The 19,736-nt window shown below is 37.5% G+C and overlaps 1 protein-coding gene across 2 annotated transcripts in view; it reads left to right on the top strand.

Moving 5' to 3' along the window:
• Window positions 1-19,736, top strand: part of cep350 (centrosomal protein 350) — a 36,852-nt gene that overhangs the window by 787 nt on the left and 16,329 nt on the right. For both annotated transcript variants that reach the window (XM_032571397.1, XM_032571396.1), the window contains exons 2-19: window positions 1,620-1,708; window positions 1,804-1,847; window positions 1,945-2,053; window positions 2,142-2,307; window positions 3,355-3,947; window positions 4,076-4,189; window positions 4,885-5,004; window positions 7,224-7,343; window positions 9,810-10,543; window positions 10,645-10,763; window positions 11,333-12,345; window positions 12,467-12,620; window positions 13,092-13,165; window positions 13,537-13,714; window positions 18,470-18,600; window positions 18,703-18,866; window positions 19,272-19,382; window positions 19,511-19,651. In XM_032571397.1, coding sequence (XP_032427288.1) covers window positions 1,633-1,708; window positions 1,804-1,847; window positions 1,945-2,053; window positions 2,142-2,307; window positions 3,355-3,947; window positions 4,076-4,189; window positions 4,885-5,004; window positions 7,224-7,343; window positions 9,810-10,543; window positions 10,645-10,763; window positions 11,333-12,345; window positions 12,467-12,620; window positions 13,092-13,165; window positions 13,537-13,714; window positions 18,470-18,600; window positions 18,703-18,866; window positions 19,272-19,382; window positions 19,511-19,651 — 4,161 coding nt within the window. In that variant the 5' untranslated portion in view covers window positions 1,620-1,632. The remainder of the gene's footprint in view (window positions 1-1,619; window positions 1,709-1,803; window positions 1,848-1,944; window positions 2,054-2,141; window positions 2,308-3,354; window positions 3,948-4,075; window positions 4,190-4,884; window positions 5,005-7,223; window positions 7,344-9,809; window positions 10,544-10,644; window positions 10,764-11,332; window positions 12,346-12,466; window positions 12,621-13,091; window positions 13,166-13,536; window positions 13,715-18,469; window positions 18,601-18,702; window positions 18,867-19,271; window positions 19,383-19,510; window positions 19,652-19,736) is intronic.

The raw sequence follows: 19,736 nt of genomic DNA, 5'->3' as shown, positions 1-19,736 counted from the left end.
TGTTTGTGTTTTGCTAAATACATTTGAATTAAGTAAAATAAGTGTACCATGTTGTGAATGAATTTTCTGTTGATTTTATAGGTGCACAGTAATAGTTATTAACATTAAAATGAAAACAATGGTTACTCTTCCTGTAAAAAGGAAACCCCAACCTGTAGTTCCTCTAAATAGGCTTGGGTGAAGTTGTGTTTTGCATATTATGCCATTTGTGGTTTGCAGTTAGATTGCAACAGTTTTCTCTATGTTCATGTCTATCCAAATGTGAGAGCTATAACTATTGCTTGGACTGAGTTGCATATTTCTCATAACGGTTTGCCACAGTATATTAGCATATGAAATATTATTTAAAAAAATAGTACATCATTTGACACAACATTCAGTTGTATCAAACAAAGCAGTAGATTGGAGTTGTTAAAGATAGTCTTGTGGATTAAAGTGTTGGTGTTGCCTCGTGTATTACACTGAAAGTAATACATATACGTTACTATGTTTGGCCTTAGTTGTAACAGTTAGGAGAAGAGTGGTTTACATTTGACACAGACACCCTGAATTTCCACCACATTAATAGAATGTGTAGCATGTGTAAAAGGTTTTAATAAAATACAGAACTTGTATTTCCCTTCTGCCTATGCATTTAAAGGATTCACCTCCTTTATTCACTTCGTCTACTTAATAAGCTGTAAATGGTCGGACAAGTTAGCATCGCATACAAGACTTTTCCTAAAAGAAACTCTAGACGTTTGATGAAGTCATAGACATTTGCCATTTCATAGTAATTGTTATCTAACTCTAAGAAAAAAATTTACTGCATTTATTCTTGAAGCAACCAGGATGGTTGTTTTAGTTGCTCAACAAGAAGTGTTAGACAATGCAGACGTATGCACTTTCAGTTCATATCTTTGCCAAAATGAGTCAGTGTTGGTCAGTTTTAATATTTCAAGGAACATGAGTACTTCAGTTCTAGTGAATGTACCTATTGGTTTTTGTTTGGTCATATCCCACATCTTAAAAGAAAAAGCTGTTGCAGAGACAAAAAGTAGTTGTTTTTCTTCCACTGGTTTCACCTCTTGGCTGTGTCACTTGATTGGTATGAGTAAAAGGCATGACTTATAAAAGAAATCACATGACTCTGGGTAGTTTAATGGATTCACAATAAACTAACAAGTAGTAACTTTATTAGAGAGTTGTGACGGGGAAGGATTATATTTACAAATTTGTCAACACAATATTGTCATTATTTTATGTAAAAGAGGTTCCCTAATTAGAGCTAAGTAATGGGTATCTATTATGTGATTAAAAACAGTACTTGGGTTGGACTGGTCATCTGACCCAGCTGTTCAGGTGTTTTCAGTAAGCACAGCTTTGCTGATGCTTGCTTTCATCCACTGGGAGTGCTCTTTTTTATTTTAATTATTTTTTTAAATTTTGTGTTTTTTGTTGTTTTATTTGACTTTATTTTGTAAAGAGTTTATAAGGCTGTCTGTCTTGAAGCCAAGCATACATATTTTGTCTATTGTGTCATGATTTCAGTTACTGTTTTTTAAAAAAAAGAAATTTAATAAAATCTACTAAATAAATTGAATTTGTAACTTTTTAAGAAGTGTTACTATTGACTGCAGGTGAGTGGGAGAGATGAGGAGCAGCAGGAGGACTGAAGTACCCCATACAAGATCTGCTCAACTGCTTACTGATCACAATATTGGCACAGGTGTGTTTGGGAATTGTAAATGTAATTTATGTTAGTAGTTCTACAGTAATATTTGATCTGTTTGTCATTGGGATTTAAAAAAAAATGTTTTTCAGAGCTGACAACTGCATGGAAAACTTTGGCCCAATCCAAAGCTGCTGTAAGTAAACATGACAGTGATATTTGTTTGTCATTTATTCATTAAGTGTCGCTGTTGCCTTGGACTACAGTGTTTCCTACCTGCTTCTATTTTGTAGCTGCGGCATATAGAAAATCGCTTGGAGGCCACTCCAGGAACTGCTGCTCTTCTGGACTCCATCCCCATCTCCCCCAAGAAGAAAACATCAAGTTCATCTCGCAGCAGGGGTGAGTTACTTCAAAATGTATCAGCTGCATTCTGACACATGTGGTTTTTAGAGTTGTGATTACTTGTTCCAACCTTTTTTCTTGATAGATGGGCAACAAGGTGATGAATCTAGAGGGACTTCAAAACCCAGAGGTGGAAATCAGCAGAGTCCAGCGAAGAGCAGCTCACGCAGCCCTTTGAGAAACGCCACTCAGGACAGCAATGTACGAAAGAACAGCAATGTGGAGTTCAGAGAACCTCTGGCCTCATACAGGTAAGCTAAAGGGATTTAACAACAATTATTGGCTGAATTACTGTTACATTGCTGTATTTGAGTTTGGTGTTGACTAATGTTAAATATCTTAATAGTTTCCCCTGATTTCACATTGACTTTAAGTTTAATGGTGGTGAAAATGGCTTTAGTAAATGTGACATATTTTCAAACTAGGAAAGCAGCAGTACATTTATGCATGCCAGACATTTTCAGTACCCTCCTGTCGATTCAGGGGGCACCTGTACCAAAGGATTGATGTTTTAAATCTACACACCTGCAGAACATTTGTGTCACACAACTTTTAAAAGCTATAGCTAAACATGAAGTTTGAGCACTCCCTCTTGTCCATGAAGTATGCTGTTTGAAAACATTGTTTCCCTGTTTACTACAGCAAGTTAACAGGGAACTTGCTGTAGTTAACAGCAAGGTAGTTACAACAACTTGCTGTTAGTTTTTCCCATTAGTTTTGACTGATGGAGAAAAGTAAAGCTGTATGTCAGTGAAGTGTAACAGCAATAAAGCATACAGCTCGTTCTAAGTTGAACTTAGCGGTAATGATTCACTTGCCAAATGTTACATAACTTGTGCAAAGTAAAACAGATCTTAAGTAGATGCCTGTAGCAATGTAGCCAAACCTATTAATCAGCTGATGTTTTATTTGGATGTGAAAAAATAGGGTACATTTGGAAAATGGTTCATGTGATTGGGTGACTGTATGTGAAAAGCATTTTTGTGTGATTATTTTCAAATATAAGATGAAGCAAACTCTGATAACTTGTAAAGGTTTTTTATTGAGTTCTCAAGGACATTCATGGCCTTAATCTTCAGTGTTCAATGGGAAATGTATTTTCTTTCACAAAACTCTGACAGTTTAAATTTGATGTTTTTTCAAATTAAATTTTATTCCTGCATATTTTAAGTGCTGAGATTCTCTCCTACACACTGAAATAATTTCAAACTCTGTTTCATTTGTAAGTTCACTGAGCTGTAAATTAAAACTAAATCTTGTTTCTCTTCTTGATCCCATGTAATCTGGTGTACGTCCAGAGAGGCCACCCCGCCTTCACATCCCTTTTCTCAGCTGGAGGCCTACAATCTGCAGTCCGTGCCAGGGTCTTCATACACATCCTCTCTGCCTAGCTCAGATCCTCTGCCCAGCCAGCTGATCTACCAGAGAGACACCAGGGACAAGCAGACTGACGGGGACTTGGACAGCATACACTCCTCTGCACTGGAGAGTGCTGAGGTGCGCTACCTCAATGACCAGCCGGTCTTGGACAGCCTGAAGACAGAGCACAAAGCACAACTTGTCATGGATAGTCGTGAATCAAAGAGTTTTGCTCGGACGCCCAGCTCTTCACGCCAAGGGGAGAGCACTCCTTCCTCAAGTCCGGGCTCAGTTACCCAACGGTTGGAAAACCTGAGACGACATCAGCCAGATGATAAATTAGAAAAACTAAAGGAGCGCATTCGACGACAGAGGCAACATTTAGAGGAGACAGCAGACAAGGAAAAGTCTAAGAGTTGTCTTGAAAAGCCCATTGTTGCGTTTGTTGAGGGTGACAATGTTGGTTCAAGCAGCATGCCAGCAGCAAAGATACGGAAAGTCACAGCAGCACCGCCAGCGCCTATATACAAAGGTATTTTAATAAATGCATTTTTCTCATTCCTTAAGCTTTTATGTTTTGACTGCCTACATTAGAATAATGTTTGTACTTTTCAGTAACAAGTAAAGTTTTGCAATGTATTTCTTTTTTATAATCCACAGGTTTCAACAGTGCAGAGACAAAGGTCAAAATTCCTGATGGTAAAGTTTGGAAAGAGGAGGAATTCTCTAACCTCAACAGAAAAGTTTACAGAGACATATCACACCAATTTTCTGGTAAATATATTTACAAGGCCACTCAGTGTTTTAGTACACCTTACTATAACAGTCAAGACCCCAAAAACTTAGTCTTGATTAATTGGACAGGTTTGCAACTTTGTTGTTTTTGTGTTTTGATTAAGATTCTGTGGGGTTTTTTAATATATTTGAGATGAACAAATCTATTAAATCAATGATTGCATATGATTTTCTTAATTTTGAAACGCCTCTGAATGTTAGAGTTTTATAAAAGAAAAAATATAAGTGTCAGAACAGGCACAAGATGGCATGAGAATCTGAATCTTATGTCGAAATACCATTATTTTACTGTGTCATCATGGTATTTACACAATCTGCTTTTGTTTTCACATTCTTAATAGCCAAATATTTCTTAGCTTGCTTACATGCAGAACAGCACAAGTTATTCTGTGTACCATACAGGTAAAGAAAACGTCCCTCTTCAGTGGTTTCATTAACATCTCATTCAGTTAAAGGCTTTTAAATTATGGGATCATTGTGACTAGAAATGTTTGTGACTTTGAAAATGTTGTCTTTTTTTTTTTAAATAACCTTACTATACCTTAGTACAAGTTATCTGATTATGCCTAGCTGGAAATGTTGTGGTGTTTTTTGTACACAAATAGTATGCAAAATAAGAAATTCTGTTTTATTCAGTCAGTTGGGTATTTTCTTTATTTGTCCTTTCTGTATAGAGAGCAGCAAATTCAGGCATCAGCATCAGAGAACAGAACGGTCCAAGGAGAAGAGGCCATCCAAACCAGTCAGGAAGGTCCAAAAAGTTGCTCTGGTATCTGAGCAGAATTTTAAACCAGGTATAGTTCTCTTTACTGTTCAGTATGTAGGCTAACACAGTGCTGAATCTCCATTTAATTGATAAAAAATGGAAAGCCACCAGACTTCTGCTTTATGCTTCTCTTCTATTCTGGCATTCATTTCTTGTTAGAAACATTTTAGGTGAACTTTTGCTGAATCCAAAACAGACTTCCATTAATGTCTATAAAATGAGTCCTGCCACATGCCAACTTATAAAAACATGGAGTGCCAGTTTGCACTTTACATAGAAGTGGTCTGAGTGCTTTTGAAATACCTTTAGGGAAAGTATTAACACTTTTAGGAAGCAAAAATAAAAACAAGCTTAAAGATCAAATCAGTATGTTAACATGGACAAACAAACGATAAAACCCTATAAATGGAGGAATCAGAGGGATCTATATAACAGATGCACAGAGATACTGAAATATACTCAGCTATTTGAGTATATACGTCAGGGCATTGACCTTTTAGTACAACTCTGTGAATTAATGAGCTATAACAATATTTAATTTTCCTTTGGGATCAATAAAGTATTTTTTGAATTGACTTGATAATGTGTTATTTTAGTCTTCAACTATCCTGGTTGTGTCGGGGTAAAAGCTATCCCTCAGTCTGCTCTGCACTTCACCCTTTTGAGGACATGAATGTGAAACTCGCATCAGATGAGTTCATAGATTAAACGATGGGCTCTGAGGTCTATGCTGCTGACCTAGATTTGTCTTACATTCAGTTTTCCAAGCACTGCATTATTTTAACCAGGGATACTGCTCTACTGATCCAGAGTTATGACCCTAATCCCCATAGATTTGTTTTCTATTATGCATTAATGTGCTTTAAAACCAACAAGAGACACAAAGACACAACCAGGCTTCAGCCATGTACCACCGGATCCAACAAAACATTTTATGTGGGTACATGTGATTATTTACCATCTTCATCAGTTTTTGTTCTTCTTTTTGCTGCTTTTATTAATTTTGTTTCCCCTGGTGCACTTAAAATTTTGGAATCCATGAGTAAAGTGCTTCCCTTGAGTAGCTTTTGTCAGACTAGAGGATTTTGCAAATTGACATGAACATTTCAGAATACAGCTTCACATTTAAAGGATTAAAAAAAGAAAATCTTTAAATCTTTGTTGGTTAAACACCAGCTGCCTCTGCATGGCTGGAAACAAGACAGACAGTTGTTGGAAATAGATTACATACAATATTCTGGCTCCTTATTTCAACTTCTCTTGATGTTTAATGTGTGTGTTTGACAAAATTGGATTATTTGTGATTTAAAATCCCCGTATTTTTATTATATCAGAAAAGAGCAAAGACTGCTAGAAATCCAACTGGTTTCTACTGGTTGTAAAGGTCTCACTCAAGAGGAAGAAATCTTATTTTTTTTATTTTTTTTTCTCTTATGTTGTTAGACCAGGCGGTTAGGGTGCATAGTGTGCTGTCATGTTTGTAAAAACCTGCTGTGAACAATCTCTTCTGTTGTTCTTGTCATCTACGCCGTGTTTGGGGATTCCTTGTCTTTCTATTCACCTCAGTTTCACTATTTGTTTAGCAGCTACACAGAGCACATCATGTAAGGGAGTTCTAAAGCAAGAATAGTCAGGTCCAAGTTAAATCTAGCCACATAAAGTTCAAGTAAGTGAAATTATTACCAAAGTTACTTTGCTGTGTTTGTAATTATAAACATATGTTAGTACGAAACTGACCAGTTATCTTTTGAAGAAATCCAACAGATTGCTCAGAAATATGTGTGCAGTCCCTCAAGTCTGACTGGTCTGTGATTCATGTTGGGACGCTACTATAAATAGACATCTGCGATCTGTGGCCAGGTTCACTTGGCTCATCAACTCGGCTCAAACAGCTGCTTGGTTATTTGATGTAGAATACTTGGAACTGTTCTGAATATTTTGTGCACAAGACATTGCAATGCATTGAGTCATCTGTCAGAGCAGGTGAACCATGTCAAAGGAAGTCCTTTTAGACAGGACAAAGGTGTTAGGTTGTCAACAAGGCAACCTAACAAATCTAATTTCTACATAAAAAAATAAAAGAAAAACTTTGTTTTATTTTAGTTTTTTTCTAGCCACTTTACCTTAAATGCTAAAGATCTTCATAGAACTATACACTCATGTTTCCCTTTACCTGTGTCATTCTACTTAATCGTAATGCCATTTTCAGCACTCCCATCTGAACTGTGTATGTTGTTCCTTTTGCAGTGATTAGTCCTGCATCATGGCGTGAGGGCCAAAAACTGGTAAAGATGGTACTAGGTCCTGCTCCAAAGCTACCCAGTGAAGAGCACAGTTCCCATCCAGCTGGCAGACAGACCCGAACAGGTGGGGCTTAGGAACATGAACTGTTAACCCGCTATACATACCAGCACATAATGTTCTGTCATGAGATGCTGTTTGAAGTGGTTACAGGCAAACATCAGACAGTATATGTGGTTTCAACAATTCAGAATTTCTTTCACGATCCAACTCCTGTTGGCCTTAGCAATAATGTCTGTGTTAATTGTACTAAAAGGTAGAAGGTTTATTGCTTAAGTATTTTATAAACCTTGTGAATAAACTAGCTAGCTGTAATTGTTTTTAAAAATGTTCCCATGCATATTGCATCTGGATATCAGTAAAATTCTATTTTGTTAAGTGCAATCTTGTCAAAAGTCGTGCATCAAACTGGCTGAGATAATTAAAACACTGCAGTACAGATACAGATACTTTGGAGTGCATTGGGCATGAGCGCTTATGTCATAAATTCTGTCACATTTTTCCCCGTAGAGCCCTGGGTTAGCCCTCAGTTTATTCCTCCTTTTAGTACAGATGCCTTTAAGTATTTTAAAACAGAACTTTCCCTGTTCTTGGTAAAGCGTTGACCTCTTAATACTTTAGGTCAGCTCAGATTTCTCTTTGAGGGCTACTATAACATGAGACGACTTATGTTTTTTTGTGAATATATAATTTTTTTTCCAATCATTATTTCTTATTTTAAGAATTGAGTTATATATGGGAGAAGACATGCTGCAACACAGGGTTTTACTATTTTAAACCAAGAAGTTGGCATTTGGCATTATACTTTCTACCAGGACTGCTTGACACATCGAATTGAAGTCGTCATTGCAATGACAAATGACTACTTGGATGCCATATTTATAAGGATACTATATTTCTGGTGTCACCCATTCATGCCCTGCCAATTGATTTGACCCTCTGGACAGGCTAACTACCCTTAATACTCACAGCCAATATTTATTTTTAGTGGCTGAGATGCTGGATGGCACCAAATGTGATAGGGACATCATGTAATGTTAAAGCAAGATAAGATATGGAAATTAAGCTAATAATTTTTGCAATAGTATCTCATATTAACAGTATTGCTTTCTCATCTTAGTTCAGAAGTTTCTCATATTCCAGTTTATTCCATAACAGATCTTTAAAGGTTAGAACAGACCAACTTAGCCGTACTTCCTTAGCTCCTCAGCCTTACTGTTGTCTCTTATCTCTGTGAGCACCTCACTAATAATAAAAGTAGACAATTAAGAATCTTTTTCACTCTGTAACAATATCCACCAGCTGTGGTGCTTTCACTAATCTGTATAAACCCAGTCAGGGTTGACCAAGCCGTACATGAGTTGATTCCAGCCAGTTAATTTATTTTCTCTATATTTTTTGTTACTTTTCTTTTTTCTTGGTTGCAACCTATTTAGGTTGAGAAGGTTTTAACTGTTGACAATTGTTTATTATATTGGGAACTTGCTTTTTATATTATTATTTATTATGTTAAACATAAATTTTGAATTTAACTTACACTAAATTATGTAGGTTTTGCACTGGTTTTCACCAAAATGACATGAGCAAAAAATCCAGAGCTGTTTCAGGTCTGACTCGGTGTTAGTGTTGCATTCACACACTCTGAGCTTGTGCCTTCCATTTTATTTTGAATATGTCTGCAGTGTGTTCCACTGACCGGAACAAATACAGATTGACTGGTTTGTCAAGTTGAATGCACAATAATACATGGATTGATATTTATTGACTGCCCAAGTGCATGTGTCATCTAGTGTGTGTGAAATCCAGTAAAGCTCTTCACAGACATGCTCTAAAAAAATCTATCTGGATTAGATGGTCCATGGGAATGTTCAATTTGGCCTAGATTAAAGTCGCTCCTGTTAACCCTCTGGCCATGCCTCATTCATTATGTTGATCCTTTCTGGATCTGTGCTACTGTTCAGATCTTTTTTTTTTTTAAATTTAGTCATTTGTTTGAGCATTCAATGGGATTTAATCATTATCTACTTTTGAAATTATGTGTTTTTATGTGCAAGTTTTACTTATTATTTATATTGAAGTTTCTGTTATCAAAAGATGAAAATGTAAAAAGTGAACAAAAATACCATTACTAGGAGCTTAACTACTGAAATTTTTAAAGCAAGACAAAAATGTGTGACTAAGTAACATCATTGCTTTGTCTGAGTTATAAAATGTAAAGTGACTGCAAAAGGAGACTGAGCGTAACTCTAATAGGATGTGTACTCAGACCTCAGGTATAGAGGCCATGCAGACTTCATCAAACACTGTTTAAATTTCAATAATTTTCAATTTCTAAGCAATAAATAAAGTTTTCTTCTAACTTTTTAATCCCATATTTGAATTCAAACTCAGAACTAAACTGATTTAAACAGTATTTTGTTTGCTTTTGTGGTAGGTTTATCATTCTGGATGTTAATGTACTGACATGAAAATTTGTGCACTGTTCATTTACACATCTGACCTCTTTCTTTTTTTCCTCATATTTTTCACCAGCTTCCCATCACCACTCAGACCCACATTCAGAACAGAGGAGACGCTCTCGGCCAAACAGCACAGACAGGTCTCGCAGTGCTTTTCAGGAGCAAATGGGCAGCCGCCCTACAGCCTCATACAGTCCCTCTTCTTCAGCTCAGAACAAGATGCCACGGGGAGTGAAGACAGATGTTTTGTCAGTAGACATCCAGGGGATTCTTGATGACCTTCAGCTGGATTGCAAATCAGCTGAAATAGAAGAGCGTGCTCGTAAAAGATCCCGGGATGTCAGTGGTAGTAGAAAAGGAAGAGGAGGGTCAGGTTCTCGGACGAGGGCACCAGTCTCTGCTTGGGGATCTACAGGAGTGGCAAACACCAGGTCCAGGGTCTGCCGGAGTGCTAGCCCCACCACATGCCAGCCTGACAATACTGACAAAACAAGCAAAAGTGTCAAGAAGCGGCACTATGACGCAGATATAGTTCGCCAATACATTGCACAACAACAAGAGGAGAGAAAGAGGCGACAGGCAGAAGAGAAGAGAGCAGAAAAAGAGGAGACAGCAAAAAGAAGTCAGAGATTGCAGGAGCTGTACAAGAAACAAAAAGAAGTAGTTAGAACTGCGACCCTTTCCTCTGAGGCAGTTGTGGGTCCTGTTCAAAAGCGACTGCAGGAGACCTACACCAGACTGCTTCTGGAGGATGCCCGATTCAACGAGACAACACCTGAGCAACATTCTGCACCTTTCATTCAGATGGTATTAGGCTTTCAGATAAGAAAGCTTCTCTTTTTTATATTTCAAAGCTAATTTGAGGACAAAAAATTGTGAAAGTGTGACTAACAATGATTATTTTCCAGAGACCCATGTACCAGCCTTCAGGAGAGTCGGACAAAGAAAACAAAAGAATCGGGGTTTCACAAAGCCCCTCAAGCAGTGACAAGTCTTTGAATGAGCAGCCGCCACTGCCATTATTCAGGTACTGACAAGCTGCAAAATGTTTGCTAGTCTGAGTGTGAACTTCCTTTACATTGTAGAGTAAGAAACGCCTCAGACATAAAATTAGCCACAAATAAGACTCAAAGGTCAAAGTTTCTATATCTTATCTGGTGATGCTGGTTCTACCCAGAAAAATCAACCATTGACTTGAACAGAAAGGGCTTTTTTTGGTTAACGACTAAAACACAAATATTTTTAATATCAAAGGAAAAAGAAAACAGCATGTGCAGTCTCCTGTAATCGGTGCATGAAAGAACACAAATTATTGACTGACTGTTTCTGTTATGTGATTTAAAAACAATTTTTAGTCATTTTATTTTCACTAAATAATAATATCACATGTATGGATATAGAGAAAGATATACTGATAAAAGAAAACTGCCCAAACTCTGGTAAAACTGTATATATTTTTGTTCTACTTTAAGATATTTTCATATTGAGCAGTAGTCGTAATGTATTTGTTTGAACTGGTTTTCTTTCGTTATGTTTGATTCACTTATTTTTGTTCTGATTATTTGTGAGCCATCTTTCTTTTCTAATCTCTCGCAGGAATGATCTTGGGTTTACCTCTGTGCTTCAGCCTGATCATCTGAATCCAGCTTTTCAACCCACCAGCGGTGTACAAGTAGCTTCTAATGAACATCTTCTCTCTCAGCTTTTAAGGCTGGAGGCAGCATTAGCCTCTAGTAACAGAAAGTACACTGAACAGCCGGCTGCAGCGCCTCACCTCCTGTCCCCGACCAGAATGTCTCGTATTGAAGCCCTGAAGGCAAAGGCCACATCCCTCTCAAACCGTATCGAAACGGAGGCCCGAAGGTTTGCAGGACAAGGGATCAACTATGGTGCAGCAACTTCCATGGATGTTGATACCGTTTTGCAACCCAGAACCTCTAGCCTTGATGTTGATCACTGGACAGGAACCGTTGCTCATGCTACAGAAAATAGCGACTTCTCTTTTAGGGCACAGAAAGCGTTCACAAATGCAGCTAATACTTCATATACTGGCATAGTTCTTCCAGGAGCAGGGAATCCGCACGACTTAAATGAAAAGACACACACCAGTGTGACAAATCCACATACTGGTTCTCCTGGTGTAAATGGGTTAACTTTAAACACTTACACCCAAGAAGATAGGAGGATTTTTGGTGACTTGGAGATGGAAGAGAGAACAGAAAAACTAGTACAAAGAATAAAAACAAAAAAACCGGAGAATCTGGTGTATCCGTATCAGACTGATCTCCACGATTCAAGTGCTGGCTCCATTAGTGAGGGTCCTCTTCTTAGTGAAGGAAGTTTTTCTGAGGAAGATGGAAGTCTTCCTCACTACACCAGTAACCATGGGTGTAATTTAGATTACTTGGAGGCTGAGGACTACAGCGCAGGTAAAAGAAGTCATAACAAGCGTCTGTTTGAGTTCCAGAGGGAGGCAGCACAGTATACAGCCCTCAGCCCGCCCTTTACACAACTTAATGGCAGCAAAGCACCATGGGAAGAGCTGAACAAAGGAAGTCCTCTGAGCGTAATCAATATTTTCACAAAAAATGTGCAAGGCCATGTTAAAGGTAAATTCATCCATCAGTGGTTTCTATTGTAGGATGATTCTACTGTAAAATCCAGTTTATTTATGAGACACACACAGTTGGAAGTAACACGATATCTTCTTTTCTCCACTTTATATTTTAGTGAGTGAGAGAGCTTCAGGGAATAATTCTCCACTTCCTCATTCTTCACACTCCGAAAACAGCCAAGATGAAGCAGCAGTCTACGAGGATGACTTTGTTTCATCACATAGCAGCAAAACCAGCAGCCATCTAAAGAGAGGCCCCAAGTCACCCAGGTAACAGAAAAACTGAGGCGTCTTTAGCATGACCACTGGGTGGCATTCATGTCACACAGCTGGAAAGAATGAATACTTTGCACATATAAATATTTCCTTGAGTTTTAGCTTAAAGACTAAAAAGCATTATTAGATATATTGTTTCTGTATTTTGGTGTTTGCAAATGTATCAGGAAGTGTTTCCTGGTTGCTATAGCGAGTTGCGTATTATATTGCAAATGACGTGTCCATTTGGCCACATACAGGTTTGAGTTTGTGTAATGACATAAATTCATTAACAATATGCATCTTATTTAAAATATAATTTAATTTGATCATTTATATAGATATCTATCCTAATTGTCGTGGTAAATGTTCCTTTGTTTTACCTGTTTTGTGTTAGCATGATCACATTAAAAAGCTGATCAAAAGTTGAAGTCATATTAGAACAGAAGTGATTTATTGCTAACATTAATCTTTTTATTCATCCAGTCACTCACAGCGCATTTCCCCTGGTTCAACACCTGACTCCTCACCGCTTTCCAGGCACTCCACCAGTAAAAGAGGTACAATTGTTTTTTGGCTTCTTTCTGTTTTGAACAAATTGGAAATCAATTATTATGTCATTAGCAAAGTTTAAGCATCTGTTTTAACAACAAATTAAACTGAGCTGAATTTTTAAAGCTTAGTTTTATCTTTTAGTTGTAAAATTTGTTACAAAGTCATCCATAACGAGGGTTCACAAAAGATGGGTTTGAAAAGTTGGGTTGAAACAACAAGTGGTGTGGATTGAGGCAACCTTAAAGAAATTGAAATAGAATTTTATCTTAGCATTAATAACAAAGCATAAAAATTACATTTTGCTGTGTTTAATCACTGTGCCCATTTTTAAATGCTTGTTAGCAGGTATAAAATAAACTGTTTTATGTATCTACAGCAACTATTTCAGACCAGAGTGACGCAACTCTTGTAGAAGAACAGAGGAGTTCACCGCTTTCAGAAACTCTCTCCTCTGACCACAAAAAGAGAGCTTCAGACAGAAGTTTGAGTCAAGCTCAGGCCAAAAGTGCAGATTCTGACACATTAGGAGAACCTTCAGCCTATTCTCCTCAAAGGTAAAGTCCCATGCAAATTACAATTAAGAAATCAGTTTGTTTAATATGTTATTGTACAACCTACGCCTTAAATCATTCATATGCTTCTTCAAAAAGACCTTTTGTTCTTGAAAACTCATCCATCTTATTTTGTAGTAGACTTACTACCTTCCTCCAGCCCGATAAACACACAGCTTCCTCTTGCTAAACACATAATCACATTCACAATGGATGGCTGTGAAAGACATTGTACGACTCATCAGTGTATTATTCTGATCTTTATGAGGTGTTCTGTACAGTGGCTTGGGAGTGGGCCATTCATGAAAATTGAGTGTTAACATGAGTTTGCTTTTATTGTATTTAGCCTTCTAGGTTATTAACAATTTTTAAAAGTATTGTGCCAAATATATGTATTTTTATTAGACAGAATCATTCGAAGCTCTTAAAGAGACGTTTTAGGAAACAGTGGAATCTTCGTTATTTCATTTGAGAAAACATTTGCTGGAAAAACCAGTTTGACTTCATCGTAAACCTGAAACATGATCTACTACCAGAACTCTGTGCCACCATAGAGTATAATAAGACCTCAGTGCTTCTAGTAACAGCAGCGTCTGAAAAGCAGGAGTCATCTAATTAGCCGACGTTCCTGAAATTACTCAAATTTAGTTTCATGTTGTAAACAAGTCAAATTCAAAAGTTTGGAATAGCTAAATAGCGGACTCAAAAAAGGATAATGTTGCTCATCAGAAGCAACAATTATGCTTATTCAGCTGAATTAGAGCAACTCAACCACTATACACAAACCTAAACTTCAGTTTGAGTTTAAAGAAAACATTTATTTTGAAATGCTTTCTTGCTTTATTCTTAAGTTTAAATGCATAAAGCTTCCTCATAGAGTTCCACTTATTGCCATATGTACGTATATATAGATTGAACTGTGTTGTTTAAAATTACTTGATTTTTCTTTTTATCATTGATGTACAGTACAGACCAAAAGTTTGGACACACCTTTCTAATTCAATGGGTTTCCTTTATTTTCATGACTATAAGGCAAGAAATCCCACTTATTAACCTGACAGGGCACACCTATGAAGTGAAAACCATTTCAGGTGACTACCTCTTGAAGCTCATCAAGAAAATGCAGAGTGTGCGCAAAGCAGTAATCACAGCAAAAGGTTGCTACATTGAAGAAACTAGAATATAAGGGGTATTTTCAGTTGTTTTACACTTTTTTGTTTAGTGCATATTTCCACATGTGTTATTCATTGTTTTGATGCCTTCAGTGTGAATCTACAATGTCAATAGCCATGAAAATAAAGGAAACTCATTGAATTAAAAGGTGTGTCCAAACTTTTGGTCTATACGGTAGTCCAGATGATAAAGTATGCAAGTGTTGTGTCAGGTCTCTTAAATCTATTTTTATTAAAATACCTCACTACAAGTATACAAAATTCTTTGCTGCTCTGTAGAGTGACAAGCTGCTTCACAATAAAATTAATTGATTACATGAATAAATTGTAATTTTAATTTTATGTACAAGTAAAATATTTACTTTATGTCTAAAAAAGTCTAAAAAAATTGTGAACACTACCAGATCTGTTGCGACAGTGTAATCTAATAACCAAGGTTGTGTATTGATCCCTTGTGCTAAAGAGGGTAGAGTCCAATTTAATGCAGCTGTGTGTGTTTGTTCTTGAATTTATGCTTGTATTTGTGTGTGTGTGACAAAGAAAAAGGGTTCTGGGGCAGAATCGAAGAACTGCATTCAGATCTGCAGCTATAGACTTAACAATTTTTGATAGTTAACAGACAGAAACACTGGTCTTGTAATTTCCCTTATATTTCTACTTTCTTAAAGTATTTATAGTGTTTGGGAACAGCCAAAGGTACAACAAATATTTGACTGTTTGCTTCAACATGTAACAGCTGGTCAGTCAGGAAACCTGCTATATTGTTGCTAGAGATTTGAACTTGATATGTAAATCAAGCTGTTGTAAATAAAAGTCTTAACTTCCTTTTCTACTTTCCTAAGCTTAAATAGGCTTCTCTGTGCACTCAGGTTAAATTGATTTTAAAGTTGTTCCAGGCTCTCCACCATCTCTTCTTGGTAAAGATTATTTGCCACCAAAGTGAAATTTACAAAAGCACGGCTAATTACTAAAATGCACTTAAACAGGGATGTGTGAGTGTTCTCCTGTCACCCTGTTTGTTTAGCAGCTAGCTCCAAGCAACACGAGCAAGCAGCAGTTCAACACAAGTGTAGCAAACAGTGGCCACTTTGTTTTGCAGGTTGGGCGGTATGCCAAAGGGAAAGAGAATTTTCCTCTTAATCTCTCTTCATGAAGAGATACTGGGTTTCATACTGGTACCATGAAACCCAGGTGGCAGATTCTTTGAATTCTGGGGTGTGTCTGTATTTCCTATGATGTGAAGGCTTTAAATTCTGGCAAGATTCTGACATTATGACAATCAGGTGTTAAATTTGCCTCTGATTAAAAGGTTTTGCATATAATTTGTATGTTCACAGACATAATACCTAATGTTTGCTTTTACAAATGGCTTCATTTGTTAATGGTAAATTGCATCTAACTTTGAAGAACACTAGCCTGGTAAAAACCAGCCCCTTGTTCTGTGCTTTGCTTTATCTAGGGGGTTTGGAGCCTCGGCCATTGAAAAACTATTTATTCTGGGAGGCTTGGGCTCTTTTGACTACAATTCTAAAACCGCGCCAAAAATCAGTGTCATCATTCACATATTCCCCTTTGGTTCGCTGTTTGGGCTGGTAAAACATCTACTGGAGGAAACTAAGTGAATCAGTGAAAGCTGTGAAGCAAAATTTGAATAGAGCGGAATAGGACAGGAAGGCAATGGCCAGGCTAGAAAAACACATGAAAGATGCATTTTTTATTAGTAATTGGAAAGCAAAATAACAAGATCATTTATAAAATGCTAAAGCAACAAGAGCAAAAGTAATGTGTTTATGAATCAATTCTCAGTCTTTAACACATTACTCAGCAATAAACATTATTTGTTCAACTTAATTATATTTTATCACAATTTGAACATTAAGTTATCCTTCTGTAGTTACACTGCCTGGCCAAAAAAAAAGTCGCCACCTGGATTTAACTAAACAAATAGGTACAAGCCTCCTATTGGATAAGTACTGCATAGGCGATTATCTTTCAGCTGGCAACAAGTTATTTAACCCCAGCTGATGCAATGAGTAACTCCTCATTTCTTAAACAACCATGGCAAAAGACACATCCTGTGGTCGTGGAAAAGACATTAGTCTGTTTAAGAAGGGTCAAATCATTGGCATACATCAAGCAGAGAAAACATCTAAGGAGATTGCAGAAACTACTAGAATTGGGTTAAGAACTGTCCAACGCATCATTAAAAACTGGAAGGATGGTGGGGAACCATCGTCTTCCAGGAAGAAATGTTGTCGGAATAAAATCCTGAATGATCGTGATCGGCGATTACTTAAACGTTTGGTCAAATCAAATTGAAGAAAAACAACAGCAGAACTCAGGAGTATGTTTAATTGTGAACGCAAAAGCATTTCCACACGCACAATGCGAAGGGAACTCAAGGGGTTGGGATTGAACAGCTGTGTAGCCGTAAGAAAACCTCTAATCAGTAAGGCTAACCAGAAAAAAAGGCTTCAGTTTGCTAGGGAGCATAAAGATTGGACTCTGGAGGAATGGAAGAGGGTCATGTGGTCTGATGAGTCCAGATTTACCCTGTTCCAGAGTGATGGGCGCATCAGGGTAAGAAGAGAGGCAGGTGAAGTGATGCACCCATCATGCCTAGTGCCTACTGTACAAGCCTGTGGGGGCAGTGCTATGATCTGGGGTTGCTGCAGTTGGTCAGGTCTAGGTTCAGCAACATTGTGTCCCCAAAGAATGAGGTCAGCTGACTACCTGACTATACTGAATGACCAGGTTATTCCATCAATGGATTTTGTCTTCCCAAATGGAACGGGCATATTCCAAGATGACAATGCCAGGATTCATCGGGCTCACATTGTGAAAGAGTGGTTCAGGGAGCATGAGACATCTTTTTCACACATGGATTGGCCACCACAGAGTCCAGACCTTAACCCCATTGAGAATCTTGTGCTGGATGTGCTGGAGAAGGCTTTGCGCAGTGGTCAGACTCTCCCATCATCAATACAAGATCTTGGTGAAAGATTATTGCAACACTGGATGGAAATAAATCTTGTGACACTGCAGAAGCTTATTGAAACAATGCCACAGCGAATGCGGGCTGTAATCAAAGCTAAAGGCTGTCCAACAAAATATTAGAGAGTGTGACCATTTTTTGGTGGCGACTTTTTTTTGGGCCAGGCAGGGTATATTCTTTCATTGGAACATTGTTACATTTTCTTGTTTCCTTTATCTCTGCTTTGTGCCTGTATGTGTTTATGGCATTCCTGTCATTCTGTTCACCTCAGAGTTGCTTTAGCCAACCAGATCATTTCTGCAAAGACTGGCTGTCGAATTTAGAAAGTATGTAGCAGTGCTTTAAATTTAATCCAAATCTATAATAAAAAAAAAAATGATTGAATTTGCTGTGTAGCCACAGAAAACATTATTTTAAATATATAACTGTTTTGTTTTTTGTTTCCTATATTATTTCTTATAAGATCTCTATGGATTAAAAATGTAAAATTGATTCACCTCATGTTGAGGAATTGCCATCAAACACCTGAAAGTTACTTATACAGTTTCCTCAGATGAGCAATAACCTATTTTTGATTTGTTGTTTTCACAGACCCAAACTGGTTTCCTCGTCCTGTTCTCCAGACCTCAGTTCTTCTCTAACGGCAGACTCTCTCAGTGAGCATGTGAGAAGAAGCTCTCATAATCCAAAAACATCCAGCAGAGCAGAGTCATGGTCCACAGGTACATGAAAAGCACATAAATGTTTTATTGATTTTTATTTTCAACCAAATGAAAAATAAATATACCAGATATTTCTCACCTTGTGTCTCTTTGTCCTTCTAGGTGAGCTACAATATTCCCCTGCTGTCTTGCAGCAGCGCATGGTAGCAGAACTGCAGTACTTGGAGTCCATTGAAGAGTCAATCAAGCAGCTGGGAGACGTGGAGAAGCTGATGGGTGTGTCCATGGCACAACAGGAGAGTGCGTCATTGACCCAAATGCTCAAGGTAATGAAGAACATTTGCTAGTTGGAGAAGATAAGGAGGGGAATCTATGTTGTGTAATTACCTGCATCATTAATGTATAGATAATAGTCGTTACGATAGTTTTATCAATAAAAATAGTGGCCCTTTGTAGACTGTTGCCTCAACTCAGCTATGCTGTATTCAGAGCATTCTAGTATGTAGATAGCTGAAAAAAATCCCAACAAAGCATTTTTTGCTAATTTGATTTTGCACACATTATTACAGTGGCATTTTTGATACAATAGGTTTTTTGGCTCTTGATTTAGCTATTTTGTTTAGTAAAATAATCAAAGTCTTACAAAAGCTACAAAAAAGCTGTTGTCCCTTGAAGACATTTTGTTTTAATATTACTGTACTTGTACCCGTTCCTTGAACTTTAACCTTTAGGCCAAACAGCACCGCCATGAGCAGGAGCTCTATGAGCTGAAGATCAAGACTGAAAGAGAAGCTCTCGAGACAAAACTCCAACTAGAAGAAAACAGACAGAGGGTTGCCAGAGTAATACTCCCTTTTTTTATTATACATATTTTCTTTGAAGATTCACTCTTGTTTTTCATGTTTTCAATTCCAAAATGTAGATGTTTATATTGATGTGTGTGCAATGTTCATGTGTGATTTTTGTTTAGGCTCATTTAGAGCTGCAGGAAAACTTGGCAACATCACAAAAGCAAACTTTGGAAGGTCTCCAAGAGTCAACTTCTAAGATGATGAGCCAACAGACTGAAGCAGCACGATACACAGCAGATGCTGCCCGACACATTAAGGAGGTTAGCAGTAACTTCCTTCCTCTTTTGTCCGAAAACATCTTATGCTCCAGTTTTTCATCAAAAGCTGATTGGTCCGATCGAGTAA

Source organism: Xiphophorus hellerii, chromosome 9 (assembly GCF_003331165.1).
Source record: "Xiphophorus hellerii strain 12219 chromosome 9, Xiphophorus_hellerii-4.1, whole genome shotgun sequence".
Taxonomy (NCBI): Eukaryota; Metazoa; Chordata; class Actinopteri; order Cyprinodontiformes; family Poeciliidae; genus Xiphophorus; species Xiphophorus hellerii.
This window is presented reverse-complemented; position numbering and strand designations above follow the sequence as displayed.